General features: G+C 51.3%; 1 protein-coding gene across 1 annotated transcript; it reads left to right on the top strand.

Moving 5' to 3' along the window:
• Positions 1-5,857: 5,857 nt before the first annotated feature.
• On the top strand, positions 5,858-11,358 carry LOC117435854 (DNA-directed RNA polymerases I and III subunit RPAC2-like). Its single transcript, XM_034063846.1, has 4 exons — positions 5,858-5,955; positions 7,087-7,175; positions 9,681-9,757; positions 11,033-11,358. Exons 1-4 carry the CDS (start codon positions 5,872-5,874, stop codon positions 11,077-11,079), a joined length of 297 nt encoding a protein of 98 aa, XP_033919737.1. The 5' UTR covers positions 5,858-5,871; the 3' UTR covers positions 11,080-11,358.
• Positions 11,359-15,021: the final 3,663 nt, after the last annotated feature.

Below are 15,021 nucleotides of genomic sequence, written 5' to 3'. Positions count from 1 at the left end.
TATGTACCCTGCGTGCTATGGAAGGGTGAGAGCCTTGGGCATCTCCTGACCACAGCTGCTCTTGGCACATACCGTGATGGAGAGGGGTGATGGGCACAGGTTACTCCTGGGGAGATCCCAACTGGACACAAGAGGATCATGTTTCACCATGCAAACTATCAGCCATTGAATCATCTCTCCAGGGAAGTGGTGAAATTCCCAGGGGAACTGGACCCTGTTGAGGTCCTGCTGGACAGGGTGCTGGGCCAAGCCATGCTCCAGATAGCAGCATTGGTGGCATCATGCTCTCGGAATGCTGCACCTGGGGCTGTAGTTCAGCCTGGGGAGAAGCAGCTCTCACGCAACTGAGGCCGGGAAGTGCTCTCAGGGAGCCACGGGGCTGCAGCCGGGCTCTCACCTCACTGTGCACAGAGCAGGGAGGAGCCTGCAGGACTTAATCTGGATGGAAGAGGTGAGAAGAGCCAAGGCTGGCCCCATGTGCTCCACAGTGCTCACTGGTCCCTCCTACTTCCACCTTCTCCACTTCTCTGCCCCCCCCCCCCCCGCCCCAGAGTCCCACCACAGATGTCTCCTTCACCTACACTGTGTCCCCCACCTGTGTGTTTAACCCACACTGCAGTCATACCAGCTGCCTCTGCTCTGTCACTTCCTTCTCTGAGCAGCTCCATGCAGGGCTTGCCCTGCCCTGGCCCTTCTTTGCTCTTTGGAGCTATTAAAAGTCAGTGTGGCTTTCCTTGTGGCTGCCAATGGCTCAGTGCTGGTGGAGATCAGGCCCTCTCTGGCTGTACCTCAGAGCAATCTCCCTCTCTGGATAAGTGTAGCTTGGTATGTGAGACATCAAGTGTCACCCTGGTTCTCTTCATGGCCTTGCTGCTTGACATTGTTTATTCCTCCACATTTTCATCCATCCCAGGTGGCTAAATATCATCTTTTGAAGCTAGTGCTGAACGGGGGGGGAGACCCAGTGACAAAGGACATGGTCAAGGCACTCAATGTCTTCACCTTGGATTTTGCCAGCCAGACTCGCCTTCAGAGAGCACCCACAGGATGGAGAGCTCCCTCAGTGGGACGGGATCAGGTCAGGATCAGCATAGGACATGCCAGTGGGCCCTGATTGGATGTGCCCCTTGGTGTTGAGGGAGCTGACAGCACCGTGAGACCGCTCCTGGTAACCTCTGAAAGGAGGTGGGAGACACCCAAGAGCTGCAGCAGCATGGGAAAGGGAAGAGAGAAGGGCTCATGCTCATCAGCTTCATGTCTGCTGATGGTCACCTGCTCCTTTCACCTCTCCTCAACCACAAGAAGCCACTGGCCCCAAGCAGCAGGCGAGCAAATGCTTTCTGGCAGCTGCTGTGAGCAGGCTGATGCTGCTTTATCTGTTGTGTTCTCCCGGCCCCTCAGAAGGTGCAACACAAGAGCCAGAAAAGCTTTTAATATACTTGTGAGAGGAGTTAACCACGAGCAGGAACCTGCCCTGGTCTGGCTTGTAGCTCTTCTGAGATTAAGAGAGAACGTGGTTTTAGAGTTTCCTTCCAGCAACCTGGAAGGATTAATGTGGCCAGAGTGGCCTGACTGATAGAAACTGCTCCTTGGAGCAGTCAAATTAAGAGGGGGACATGGGTGATGGCAACATGGTGGGTGGGCAGGCCTCATATACACCAGCTCATCCTGCCTGCTAGCAAGTGAACTATGAGCCTGGAGAGCCAAAGCTTCATCCTTCAGTGTCTTTCTGAAGGTACCTTTGAGTGAATGCTTACCCTGAACGTTGCTGTTGCACGGTGGTGCATCCATTGCAGCTGCCAAGGTCTACCCAAGAAATGTGCTACTTCCAGGGAGGGGAGAGGGCTGTTCCTTTTCACATGTCCTGCTCATGTGCCCAAATTCCAGTTGCTTTTAACTCAGTTACTGCATGCAGAACATGACATGATATGACCCTGCAAATACCTGGCACGGTACTGAGGAATCACGTGCCTGGAAACAGAGAACCTGCTGGGCACGGGGAGAAGGGGAGTTTAAAATAGAAATGTGAGTGCCCAGCTGGCCACAGCCAAAGGGAGAGGCAGGGTCTGAGTGGAGCAGCCTCCCCTGTAACACCAACCTCCCCAAGAAAAGTGTCACCCTCTTTGTACTGGGCCAACTGCAAGCTCCACTCACCTTAAAGGTGAAATCCAAGAAAAATCCAAGTATAAAACTTAACCATCAAAACTTAACCATTGCTCTAATGACACATTAATCTCTTACACAGTTTGGGTCTGCTCTTAATGTCCCTCATCTGTGGTGATGGCCCCATCCTGAAGTGAGACAGCCCTCCACATACTGGGCATATGGGATTTCTATTTTCAATGCCCATGAATTCAAGCAGAATGAGGCTGTGGTCACCTTTTTGCCACTTCTCTTAAGCCTCTCATCTGTCTAGAAATAGGTAACGGGGTCAATGTCGCTGCAGACATCAGTTCCTTGGTTCTTCACCACAGCAGTGTCACAGCCTGATGCACTACAGCTGGGAGACAACCTTATTAAACACTGCACTCTTCCAGAGATATTTTGTTCTTTATCTACCTTTAAACAGATGCTCAGTAGCCATTAAATAGCAGAAGCTGTCTCGACTCAGGAGCCTGCAAGGAATTGCTGGTGTGCTCTTTATGGGGGCCATAGCCCAAAGCTAAGACAACTCAATAGGAAGATCAAACTTCTGGGATCTGCTGCTCTGTCTTTGCTCTGTAAAGGGGGAAAGTAAATAAATAAATTCCCTATGACTCAGGTTCCAGCTTTACCAATAGAGCAGGTTCTGGAAAAGAACCTTCTCCATAAAGGAAAAGCTTGAACAGGGCAGTGCTGTAAACCTGCAAAACTTTATCAGGGGGTAGAGAAAAGCCTGTTGATGTGGAGTTGTCTGTGACACACTCACGTGTGGCAAAGAGGGGTTTGTGCTTGGAGAATGAGCTGCTGTGAAGCTTCCTCTTTGCCACTGGTGTTTCCTCTGTTCTGTTGTGCTTGGGCAACTTATGGATGGTTTTTCTAGAAAAGCCATGAAACAAGGGCTGTGAATGGAGTTTTCCTTTGCTAGCCCCACCTCATCCTGATAAAATCCAAGAAGATTAAAGGTAAATATCAGCACTTGCAGCACATGAGACTTCCTCTGAGTCCTATTTACCTGTGCAGAGTGGTAGAGATGAAGTGCAGAAGACAACTCCTGCAGGCTCAGAGTTGCTGCTCATTCCTAGCACAAAACCAGTCCACAGTCAGGCTCAGTTTGAATAAAGCAGATTGTCGTGGTTTAAACGAAATCTGCCCAGTTCCCCCTTTGTTTCCCTCCCCCCCCCCCCCACCTTCCCACTCACGGAGGGATGGGAAGGAGAGCCAGAGGAATACAACTCCCACGGATCGAGGTAAAATCAGTCCAGCAATCAAGGTATAACAGAAATAACTACCGGTACCAATAACAAATCAATGTTAGAGGAGACAGACAGGGAGAGAGAATACGATACCACCCGCCAACACAAGGCCAGCCCGGAAGAGAGCGAGCTCCCCCCTCCCCTCCTGGCCAGCTTCCAGTTGCCTCCCCGAGCCCAGGCCAGAGTGTTAACCCCTTCCCTCCCGGCCAGCTTCCAGTCCCTCCCCGAGCAGGACGTGCTGTGGTATGGAATACCTCCCCGACTAGCCCAGACCAGGCGCCCTATCTCTCCCTCCTCCCTGGCAGAGCATGAGCTACTGCTGAACCCATGACACAGATCTATTCCAGCACCATAATATTTTATTAAGCTGCACTATCACAATCACATTGATGGCAGGGAGAACATTGCTATCAGTGCGTATTTCCTCTACTAAGGCTGCCTTCAGAGCATCCAGCACTTGCTGAGAAGAAGGACACTGGAGCAGAAAACTCTGTCACAAAACCCAGGGCAGATGGGAGCTGGCTGGAAGAGAGAACACTTCAAGCCAGATCAAGCAGGGAGGGTTATTGTTAAAAAGCTCACTTTTACCTGTTATTTAACTTTTCATCTGCGTTAAGAAGCTGCTGAATGGCAGGTTTTAAATAGCAGCCCCTCTGCCTGCAACTGCCTGTTCAGAAACACAAATATTGTGTACTGCTCCTTCATTTGTGAACAGTGACACACGTTGACCACAACAACTTGAAGTGTTACTAGTTATAAAAACCTGCTTTGTCTTCTAGAACAAACAATAAAAAGGAGCAGGAACACATTCTATACAGAAGTAAAAAAAAAAAAAATCAAACCAAAAACCAGTTGAGTTTCAGGCAGAGTCAAGAGAACATGAGGTTGAGTTTAAAAAGTCACTTCCAACATCTCTATAACTAGTTCTAGTCTCCCCGAGCTGCTGCTGCTGTGGAACAACACATCGACAGCTCCAAGCTGGAGCAACAAGTGTAATGCAGGTGGCAAAGTAGTGTTAAGAACAATTCAGGATACCAGGCCTCTTAAAGTGTCCTTAGGGTTGTTAGACAGAAGGGAATCGGCTGCAGGATGCACATAGAGGGCCTTCACACTGACTTCCTGACCGCTGCTGGGTTCTGAGAATTTGGCAGCTTGGCACCTGCAGATCTGACTCCAAGCTCAGACTACTCCTTACGGACTCCAAGAAGCGGAAGCTGGTCCTGGCCAGGTTGGGAATGCTGTGCCTCATCTCCTCTGAAACCAAGAGCAAATTCTCTGTTGCTGCTTCTGGTAGCAATGGGGATGTGGAACGGGTCAGGCCCTCTCTTGTAAAACATACACGCTTAAAAGTAGACAAGCACCATAAAACACCAGGTTGGAAGGGACCTCAAGGATCATCTGGTCCAACCGTTAACCACTGGGGTATAACTAATCCTAGAATCCCAGACTGGTTTGGGTTGAAGGGACCTTAAAGCTCCTCTAGTCCCAACCCCCTGCCACAGGCAGGGACACCTCACACTAGAGCAGGTTGCTCCAAGCCCCTGTGTCCAACCTGGCCTTGAACACTGTCAGGGATGGAGCAGCCACAGCTTCTCTGGGCACCCTGTGGCAGCGCCTCAGAACCCTCACAGGGAAGAGCTTCTGCCTGAGAGCTCATCTCAGTCTCCCCTCTGGCAGGTTAAAGCCATTCCCCTCATCCTGTCCCTACAGGCCCTTGTCCAAAGCCCCTCTCCAGGTTTCCTGTAGCCCCTTTAGGCACTGGAGCTGCTCTTAAGTCTCCCCTTAAGGAGCCTTCTCTTCTCCAGGCTGACCCAGCCCAGCTCTCTCAGCCTGGCTCCAGAGCAGAGCTGCCCCAGCCCTCTCATTCACATACCAAGTTAAAGATTAGCACCCTCCTTGCCCGCAGAGCTCAGTGCAGGTACCTCACTTAATCCTTCCGGGAACTATTTGTAGGATCAATTCGATTTCTGTTCCAAGCCCCTCGCCCATTCCGGGGGACAGTGCACCGTGTTTTGGAGGGGGGCACGGAAACAAGCCGCTGTACAAACGACTCTCCAAGGAAGCAGCAGGTGCGCCCCAGCACGCTGATACCCCCCAGCTATAACCGCAGGAGGTTACCGCGGTCTCGGCGTTCAAACCATGCTCCAAGCTCCGCCACACGCCGCTCCGGGGCCATCTGCAGTGAGGGCAGCACTGACGGCCTTTAACACTCCCCACTTCCTCCAGCCGCCCCAGGCCCTCAGCCAGTGCCGGCCCCGCCGCAGCCGGACGAGGCCGAGCCAGAGCCGCAGGCTCTGACAGCACCGGGCAGCCCTGCCGCGGGCCCCGCCCACCAGCGGCAGCAGAGGCCACTCCCTCGGTACCACCGCCCGCCCTGCTCGGGAGACGAGACACCGTGTCGCCTTGACGTCACTTCCGTCGGCGCCGCGCTGCCTGCTGGGAGCTGTAGTCCAGAGGCCATGGCGGAGGAGACGGGATGGGACAGGGGCGGCCGTTGCTTTTCGCCGGCAGCGGCAGCCAGAGCTTCCCTGACCTGGACCACTCAGGCCGGACCCGCTGGGTAGGAGTTTGCTGGCGCCGGGATAAATCGCGACAGTGAGAATAGATCCAAGAGAAAGGGGACCTTGAAGCTCCTCCAGTTCCAACCCCTGCCATGGGCGGGGACACCTTCCACTAGAGCAGGTTGCTCCAAGCTCCTGTGTCCAGCCTGCCCTTGAACGCTGCCAGGGATGGGGCAGCCACAGCTTTTCTGGGCACCCTGTGCCAGCGCCTCAGCACCCTCACAGGGAAGAGCTTCTGCCTTAGATCCCCTCTCAGTCTCCCCTCTGGCAGTATCGCTCAGCACTGTGTAACGTTAGGCCTTTGGGTGGCTTTGTCAGCACCGGCTTCGTCTCCTCTATTTCACCCCATTCCTTCAGGCCGCTGGGTCCCGCTCCAGAGCCGCTGCAGCAGCAAAAGACACTAGATGGCACTGCCCTGCAGGAAAACTGCTGCCGACTCCCTGCTGGCACTTCACTGGGTCACAGCGACAGGGAGAGCTGGCACAGGAGCACCGGGTGCTCTCTGCGCCTGTCTTTGGGAATTGGGAAGAACTGAGCTCCAGGGTAGGCAGAGAGGAGGGAAGTGGTCTCCCACTCCAGGGGCTGGCTGCTGGCATTGTGGGTTCATTTCACGTGAGCTCAGCAGCCTGAGGCTCACCAGCGGCTTCCCCAGGCACCTCCTAGGTGTGTGAATTTGGGCTTAAGAGTTGGTTTTGAAGTGGGGTAAGCTTTCCCTGCTGACAGCCGGCACGCATCCCTGGGGAGTTTTTGACTGTCCTTCTTACTGCTGTCTAGCCCGGTGCTGGTGGCAGGACCTGGAATCACACCAACCTGAACAGTCGCTCCCATCTTCTTTCCACCATGGGTCCTGAAGCTGCAGCTTTCTTTGGGCTCCTCGCCTGTGAGGAGCAAGGGTGCACAGGCACTTCATAACGAGGGGGAGGTTTGTCTGAGCTCTATAATTTTGCCACCTTTCCACCTCTATGAAATTGCTCTTGGTCATATTCCAGCACTTGAGACATGAGCCACAGCAATGGGCCAGCCAGAGCTACAAGTTCTGCGCTGAAGCTGAGCATAGCTGTTGATTTTTCACCTTGGGGCCGGTGTTCAGAGAACCTTACAGCATTTATTCTCTTCACCATTCATGGCAGGTCCGGACAGGTGGGAACTGCTTCACATTTACGTTGCTCAATGAGGACCACATGCTTGGCAATGCCCTCCAATACATGGTCATGAAGAAGTAAGTGGAGTCTCCACAGCACCTGATACCACTGGGGGTTCCTCTGTCTCCTCTTCTGCCCATCCCCTCACTAAGTCGCACCTCAGTTGCTGCTGGAAAAAGGCAAAACTACCTCTGTCCATGCCTGTTGGAGTATTTATATCAGAGCTGGTGCCAGAGGCTCCTTACCTACCCCCTCTCTTAACAGAATTAACTTTCTCCTTGTGCTGTTAGCCCCAAGAGCACTAATAGGCCTTGATGAGTCTGAGCAGCCTCACCTGGGGCCCCCACACACAAAGGGTCAGGAGCCCCATTTAAGTTCAGCTCAGGGCTTTCAGTCCCTCCTGAGCTATGTTGTATGACTATGGGTCTTCAGCTTAACCTGTACTGGGCTGTTGGATGCTGACCCATGGACTGACTTCCTGACTTGACATCAGCCTTTCCTCATTGTTGTGCATTGTATAGCTGCTTCCTGGTCATAGGTTTTGTCTGACCCTCACTACCTTCAGCTGACCTGCAGATTGCCTTCCTGGCCTGGCCTCAGACCTATTTCACCCCCACAAACCTGCCTGGTGACCTGGACCCTTGGCTGGCCCTCGCTACCACGTTTGCACCCACCTTACTCCCTTGCTTGGGTGCTGTGGGGCAGGGCTGGCCAGTGAGTTCTCTGCCCTATTGGCTGGCTTACAGTTCATGCTTCCAGCTCCCCATCCCTTAAGGAACAGGCAACCCTACTGCACTTATGGTTAGTTACAGAGGAAATTGGATGGCAGACATGTGACAGACTTCTGAACATTTTACGTGGCTCTGGGTAAAATGATGTGCAAATCTGTAAGTACAGGGGGTCAGGCAGTATCTGTGTCACCTCTGAGGCAAGTGCTGTCAGAAAAAGAGAGTAGGAACAGCCAGTATTAAGCAAATTGATCATCTTTAATACTTCCATCAAGATGCAGAAATTGATGCTGGAAATTAATAATCCTGCTGCCCCCATTAAAATATAAAAATGGCTTCACTCTGATTTTATCGAGCTGGGAGGCATTGGGAGTTTGTGAACACGCACTGGTAAGGCTCAGAAGAATTCCAGCAGGAAGTTCAATGCATCATCTCAAATGACAGCTGCATTGCAAATCCCAGAATCCCAAGGGTTGGAAGGGGCCTCGAAAGATCATCTAGTCCAACCCCCTGCAAGAGCAGGGTAACCTAGAGTACATCACACAGGAACTTGTCCAGGCGGGCCTTGGATATCTCCAACGTAGGAGACTCCACAACCCCCCTGGGCAACCTGATCCAGTGGTCTGTCACTCTTAGAGTAAAGAAGTTCTTCCTGATGTTAACGTGGAACCTCCTATACTCCAGTTTACACCCATTGCCCCTTGTCCTATCACTGGATATCACTGAAAAAAGCCTAGCTCCATCATCCTGACACCCACCCTTTACATATTTGTAAACACTGATGAGGTCACCCCTCAGTCTCCTCCAAGCTAAAGAGACCCAGCTCCCTCAGCCTTTCCTCATAAGGTAGGTGTTCCACTCCTTTAATCATCTTTGTGGCTCTGTGCTGGACTCTTTCAATCAATTCCCTGTCCTTGAACTGGGGGGCACAGAACTGAACGCAATATTCCAGATGTGGCCTCACCAAGGCAGAGTAGAGGGGGAGAAGAACCTCTCTTGCCCTACTAACCACACCCTTTCTAATGCACCCTAGGATGCCATTTGCCTTCTTGGCCACAAGGGCACATTGCTGGCTCATGGTCATCCTCCTATCCACCAGGTCCCTTTCCCGTTCACTCCTTTCCAGCAGGTCAACCCCCAACCTGTACTGGTACATGGGGTTGTTCTTTCCCAAATGCAAGACTCTACACTTGACCTTGTTGAATTTCATCAAGTTTCTCCCTGCCCAACTCTGCAGCCTGTCCAGGTCTCGCTGAATGGCAGCACAGCCTTCTGGTGTGTCAGCCACTCCTCCCAGTTTAGTGTCATCAGTGAACTTGCTGAGGGTACACTCGGTTCCCTCATCCAGGTCGTTGATGAATATTAAATGTCATGTGAATTTCTCTGATAGATCACCATGACAAGAAAAAGAGCAGCCTTCTTGTGAGGGGCTGTGCTTTCTGCTGTGTGCACAAAAGTTCTAGCAACCACCTCGGCTTGTGAAGGCAGATGTCATGCAGTCTGCAAACGTTTTGTGGTGCCCTAGGCCCATCTGCCTCCTCTGCCCAGCAGAACTGCAACAGGTCTGTGTGGAGGGAGGCTTCCAAGCACCCAGGATCCCCTGCTTGAGCAGGATGCCAGACATGTCTTTCCCCTGCAAAGCTCCAGCTGCCTCTCAGAGATAGATGGAAGGGTGTGCATAAGGTTACACAGGTAGTGTCCTTTCAGCATATCCCTCCCGTAAGACCCTCAGTCATGTTAGAAGCATCCTGAGCCCCAGCAGGTCTGAGGTGGCCCAAGCCTCCGACTTCCCTGAGATTTGCTGTGGGTTGCCATGGGTTTCACTGCTCTCTTCTCCTTTCGCCCTTCCTGCAGCCCTGATGTGGAGTTCTGTGGCTACTGCATCACGCACCCCTCTGAAAGCAAGATCAACTTCCAAATCCAGACCAGAGGTATGGGATGTGCATTGTTTCCATGTTCAGGCCCTTCTTTTGTGGAATCCCCTGTGCTCATGTCAGGTTTCCGCCATGAGTCATTTCAATAAAGAAAACCACTCCTCTCCCTCTTCTCTGCAGGCACGGTACTGTAGTGCTGTGGTAAGGTAGATCTGCTACGTCCTGTCAGAGGTGATGGGTGCTTCATCTGCCCTTAAATCAGCAGAAGTTTTGGAAGGCCAATCCAAAGTGTGCTGGCATACATAGCTGCAATGAGACAATTTGCTTCTGCTTCTCCTTTTTTGCTTGCCTGTCAGCTTTGGTCATCAGGCTGTGAACCAAAGCCCTCTTGAAAAGCCACATCAGTCTATGCTATCTTTTGACTTGCCTCCCAGAGGGGTCTGTGTTCGCTGTTAATAGGCAGCACTGACAACTCTGAGCTTCAGGCCATCACTCACTCCTCCCAGCACACCGACCCCTTCAGCTCAGTCCGCTGCCCTCCAGCTAGGCTCCACAGCTTTGTCGGCTGCCACAGGAGGACAGTGTTATTTCATTCCTTCCTTATGGGGCTGTTCCCCTGAGTATCTAGTTTGTGCTTACTGGCTCTTTAATCTCCTAAAAATGAGTAGTGCTGAGGCTCTCCTTGTCAAGGGAACCCCTTCCTTGTGGGGCTACCTGCAGGATATGGCTCTGCCCTTCCTGCACCACAGCCTGGGCCTGAGCTCAGCTCTCAGGGTGCTGATGGTGGGCTGGTAGGAAGGAAGTGTGTGGCATGTGCCTGGTGTAAGAGCCTGTTCCTATCATGGGGGAACAACTACTCTGCCCAGAGCGGTGAGGGAGAGGGCCACCAACCACTTTGGAAACCACTGACCCATCTTCTTTCACAAAGGGGCCCTTCCTGCTGTTGAGCCATTCCAGAAAGGGCTAAACGACCTGATGGGTGTTTGCTAACATATACTCAACACCTTTGAGGTGAGAGTATTCCTGAAGAGTTCAGGGGGCTTTTCTGTCTCCTGGTCTCAGAGGTGAGAGGAAGGGGCTGACACCTGTGTTGTAGGCATAAAGAACCTACAGTTATCTCGGACCTTCTCTGTGTGACCTGCAGCATGGCCTGGCTTCCTTTTCCTTGGAGTGAATGTAGAGCTCAGTCACTTCTGAAGGTCCCTGGAGCTCTGTTGGAGCTGCTCAGGGTCTTCTGTGCTGGGCAGAGAAGTCACAGCAGGCTGGTGGCATGGGATGTATGAGCCGCTCAGGTATATGCTATTAACATTTGTTCTTTGCTCTTGCTTGCAGAGGAGCATGAAGGAGTACAGGGCACAGAGGGAGGAAGAGATATTTAGGGATGCCATTTAGGAATGGCAGTCTCCATGGACGTGTGTAAGGTCTGTGTGTTGAATTCCCTGTGCCAAGTATTTCTGGTTGTGTGTTTGTCCTGGGTTCAGCAGTGGCAGTCATTTTTTCTCCTTCTTAGTAGCTGGTGCAGTGCTGTGTTTTTTGCCTTTCAGCCTGGGAACAACGCTGATAACGCCGATGTGTTAAATAGAGCGTTATTCGTTTGCAGGCCAGAATCCCTCTGTGCTGGGCTGCATCCGCAGCGTGTGAGCAGCAGTCAAGGGAGGGGATTCTCCCCCTCCGCTGTGCTCTGGGGAGACGCCCCTGCAGTCCTGATCCAGCTCTGGGGCAACACCACAAGAGGGATGTGGAGCTGCTGGAGTGAGTCCAGAGAAGGCCATGGAGATGCTGTGAGGGTTCTGGAGACAGGCTGAGAAACCTGGAGAGGGGCTTTTTACAAGGTAATGTAGGGACAGGACAAGGGGGAATGGCTTTAACCTGACTGAGTGGAGATTGCTGCTTAATGAGGAGCACCCAGGAGAAAGAAAGTTTCCTTTCAAACACCACCATGTTTTAGTAACATACAGAGGAATAAGAGGGAGCGTAAGAGAAACAGTGTTGTTTTTGCATAATTGGGGATGGGGCTTTGCAAGATTAAGGCTTTCCAATATTAAGATTTTTCAATACTGGGGCTGGGGCTGTTACTCAGGGAACAAAACAAAGGGTTTGAGATACCATAACTTAGAAAGACACACTCTGTGGTTAAAGACAGTATCATCTCTGGATGAAAGATACACTTTGTGGTTAAAAAGAATACTACCTTTGTACAGCCTATGACTAAGCAGGTGCAGGTTGGTTAAACATAAGTCGGGGTACCACAGGTCTGCCAGAGAGTTATGAAATCGAACCATAAAAAGAGATAAACAAATGAGAGGAAGGGGCATACAAAATCAAGTAAAGGGAGATGTAACCAGAGGTGGGACAGTTGGCATGTAGATTATATGCATCCGATAGTCTGTGAACCTTGGAGTACCCAACCAATGGGGAAACAAGGGAGGGAACTTGTGGACGGGATAGGAAATATAAATCCTTGTTCTGCCTTTGCTGTGCATGCCTACTTGCCAGGACACCTTTTTTGCAATAACATTAATAAACAGCTGCTTCACTGCTGTGTCTACCCTGAGCTTTTAGAAGAAAAGTTTTTTTTTTTTCTCACAGTTTCCTCCAGAGCCCAATGTCCCTACCCAGAACCACTTCACAGCTCTGCAGGGGACTAACAGGGGAACAACCTGTTCCCGCACCAATGAAGAGGAAAACTGCTAGTGCAGCCAAGAAACAGTGGCTGTGGATAGCAGTAGGAGATTCTGCTTTGAAAGGTAGAGGCACTGCATCAAGTTGTCCAAAGAAGTGGTAAAGGCTCTGCCCCTTTCAGATGAAGAGACCAGGGTTAGAAGGGACCTTAAAACTCATCCAGTTCCAAACCCAGCCACAGCCAGGGTCAAGCACACCAGGCACACCCAGGAGTTGCTGTGAGCAGACCTGCCCTTAGCACAGCTCACCTATGAGAAAGGGAGAGTGACCGAGATTTGCAAATCATATATTCATAGATCCCAGAGTGGTTTGGGTTGGGAGGCTCATCTATTTCCTACCCCCTGCCACGGGCAGGGACACCTTCCACTAGAGCAATTTTCTCACAGCACTGTCCCAACTGGCTAGGAGGGGAATTGCCTGCAAGTTTATAAGCGAAATAATTAAAAAAAAATCCTTTTACTAAAGTGTCTGCACTGGGAGTTTTCAGTCTTCGTCATTTTTCTTTATTAACTTCGCTTGTCCTCCAACACAACGCAGCCAGCTCTGGGGCAGAGCACAGCAGCAGCGCTGCGGCATGGACACAGCCACATCTGCTCCTTTGGGTGGGTTGGGTTATGAAAAGGTACTGGTCTAGCTACTTGTCAGCCATTCTGCTTTCCTTGAAATGCATTAGTCTTTCAGAAATGTGATTTGTTCGTAAAACATTTGCATTTTGGTGAGAGCAAAGCTAAAAAGACCCAACCCTTGGAAAATGTTTTGCTTTATTTGCAAGGATGCTCCCCTTTTGTCCTCTCTTTGATTTTTCCCTTGGCAACAGGAAAAGGGGAATGAGGAAAAGAAAGAGAGAGAGGTAAAAGAGAGAAGGGGAAAACAACAACAGCAATAAAACCTTGGTAAGTAGAACTTTCTCATACAGGTTTTAAAGTTTTGGTGGGATATGCAAGCATGATTTTTTAGAAAAACACACTGGGAAAGCACTTGGAAATTAATTAAATAATAAATTTGTGAACACTCTTTGCCATAGTTTGGTTAGCTCTAGCAGCTCTTTTAGCTGAGATTGAACATCCTCTGTTGCCTTTTCCACTGCAGTTTGACCATGAGGATGAACAGCAGTGTCACCCTTACAAATGGATGAACATGGTGTCATGGTGCTGTGGCCAAGAGACATCAGGGTCCGGCTCTGCTACCCCTTTGGAGCTTGGCCTCGTTGGCAGCAGCAAAATGCCCCTTGCCCTTCAGAGCTGTGCTCTTTCAGGCAATCCCCCTCCCCAGAGCCAGTGGCTGAAGGAGCCTGTGGACTTTCCAGCAGCTGAATACCGCAGAAACTGAAGGCTGCATGCTTTTCTGGAAGGGCCCAGTTCCTGGATCCTCTCCCTTGCATCCTGTGTCAGGGAGAGAACTAGCTGCTGCCAGGTTCAGCAGAGGGCAGAAAAGGTGGGGGCTGGTTCTTTGGTTGCAGCCTCATTCGCATTTGAGCCTTCCCTTTCCTGGGTTTACACACTCTTCCCTGAAGGACAGCCCCTCTGGCCAGCAGCCGTGCCATGCCCGGCTAGCAGGAGCTCACCTGCCCTGGGAAGGGGGAAGATGGAGCTGATAGAAAGCCACTAGCTTCCACCAAGGGTATCTGCTCCTCTAAGCCATGCGGTCCCATACGATCCCTTTCTTGTGCCATACATGGGTGGGGTGAGCATCATCCTTGGTCGGGGAGCCTGGGGAAGAAGTGAATTGGGGAGGACTTTTAGGGCTCCTTAAATCAGGTTTGTTACTTAAGCAGTGACAAACAGTGAAGCAACGTTGCTGACCATCTCTCCCTACTATGAACAGGAGGAGATTCCACACAGTCAGTGGGTCTACCAGACATACATGGGGCCAGGATCTTATCCTGGCTCTCTGTGCAGGGACAAACTGTCCCAGTCACAGAGGGAGATGATAAGGGATGTTACCAAACCTTTATTTTGGCTTTTTCAGCTGGAAATTGTCACTCATGGTCCCCTCCCCCTCATCCCACATTCATCTCAATGTGACCACATCTCAACCTCCCTTTCCTTTTCTAACACATCTCCCGACCTCACACTTCCAACCAAGACAGATGGCCAGAAGTCATTTACTTTTTCTGCAAGGAAATGAAAAATCATGCGAGGATCTGCATCCTTTTCCCTCTCCTCCAGAAGTGGCTCAGACCAGGGGATGGATCAGAATGGTACAGAGCCTGTGTTCAGAGCTAGTCCCAGGGGTCTAGTGAAATGCTGCAGCTCCTTTCAGGTGGGTTATCACATGAAGACAAAAATTTTTCAGGCCCAGCCAGGAAACAGCAATGCGAGAGTAATGGAGGAGTCCTGCCATTCTGGCACAGAGCCTTCTCCTCTCAGCCCTGCCAGAGGCATGGCTTTAGGAAGAGCTGTACTTGTTACTCAAGCGGGAGCTGCTCCGGTCCACCCCAAGCTCCTGCCCATTGGCTTTCCACTTCCCAACAGAGCCCTTGTCATCCGTTGGTGTGATGTTCAGAGTGGGTCTCTGGCACCAGCAGCACAGGCAGGACTGCAAGGAGACAAAAGTTGGGAGAGAGAGGTTTCAGGTCTGGGCTACACGGTAAAACAGGAGGAAATATTCCCTTACTGATGTTGGCAAGTCAACCTGCA

The sequence above is a fragment of the Melopsittacus undulatus genome, chromosome 6 (assembly GCF_012275295.1).
Source record: "Melopsittacus undulatus isolate bMelUnd1 chromosome 6, bMelUnd1.mat.Z, whole genome shotgun sequence".
Lineage (NCBI taxonomy): Eukaryota > Metazoa > Chordata > Aves > Psittaciformes > Psittaculidae > Melopsittacus > Melopsittacus undulatus.
The sequence above is the reverse complement of the archived record's forward strand: the minus strand, read 5'-3'. Positions and strand labels throughout refer to the sequence as shown.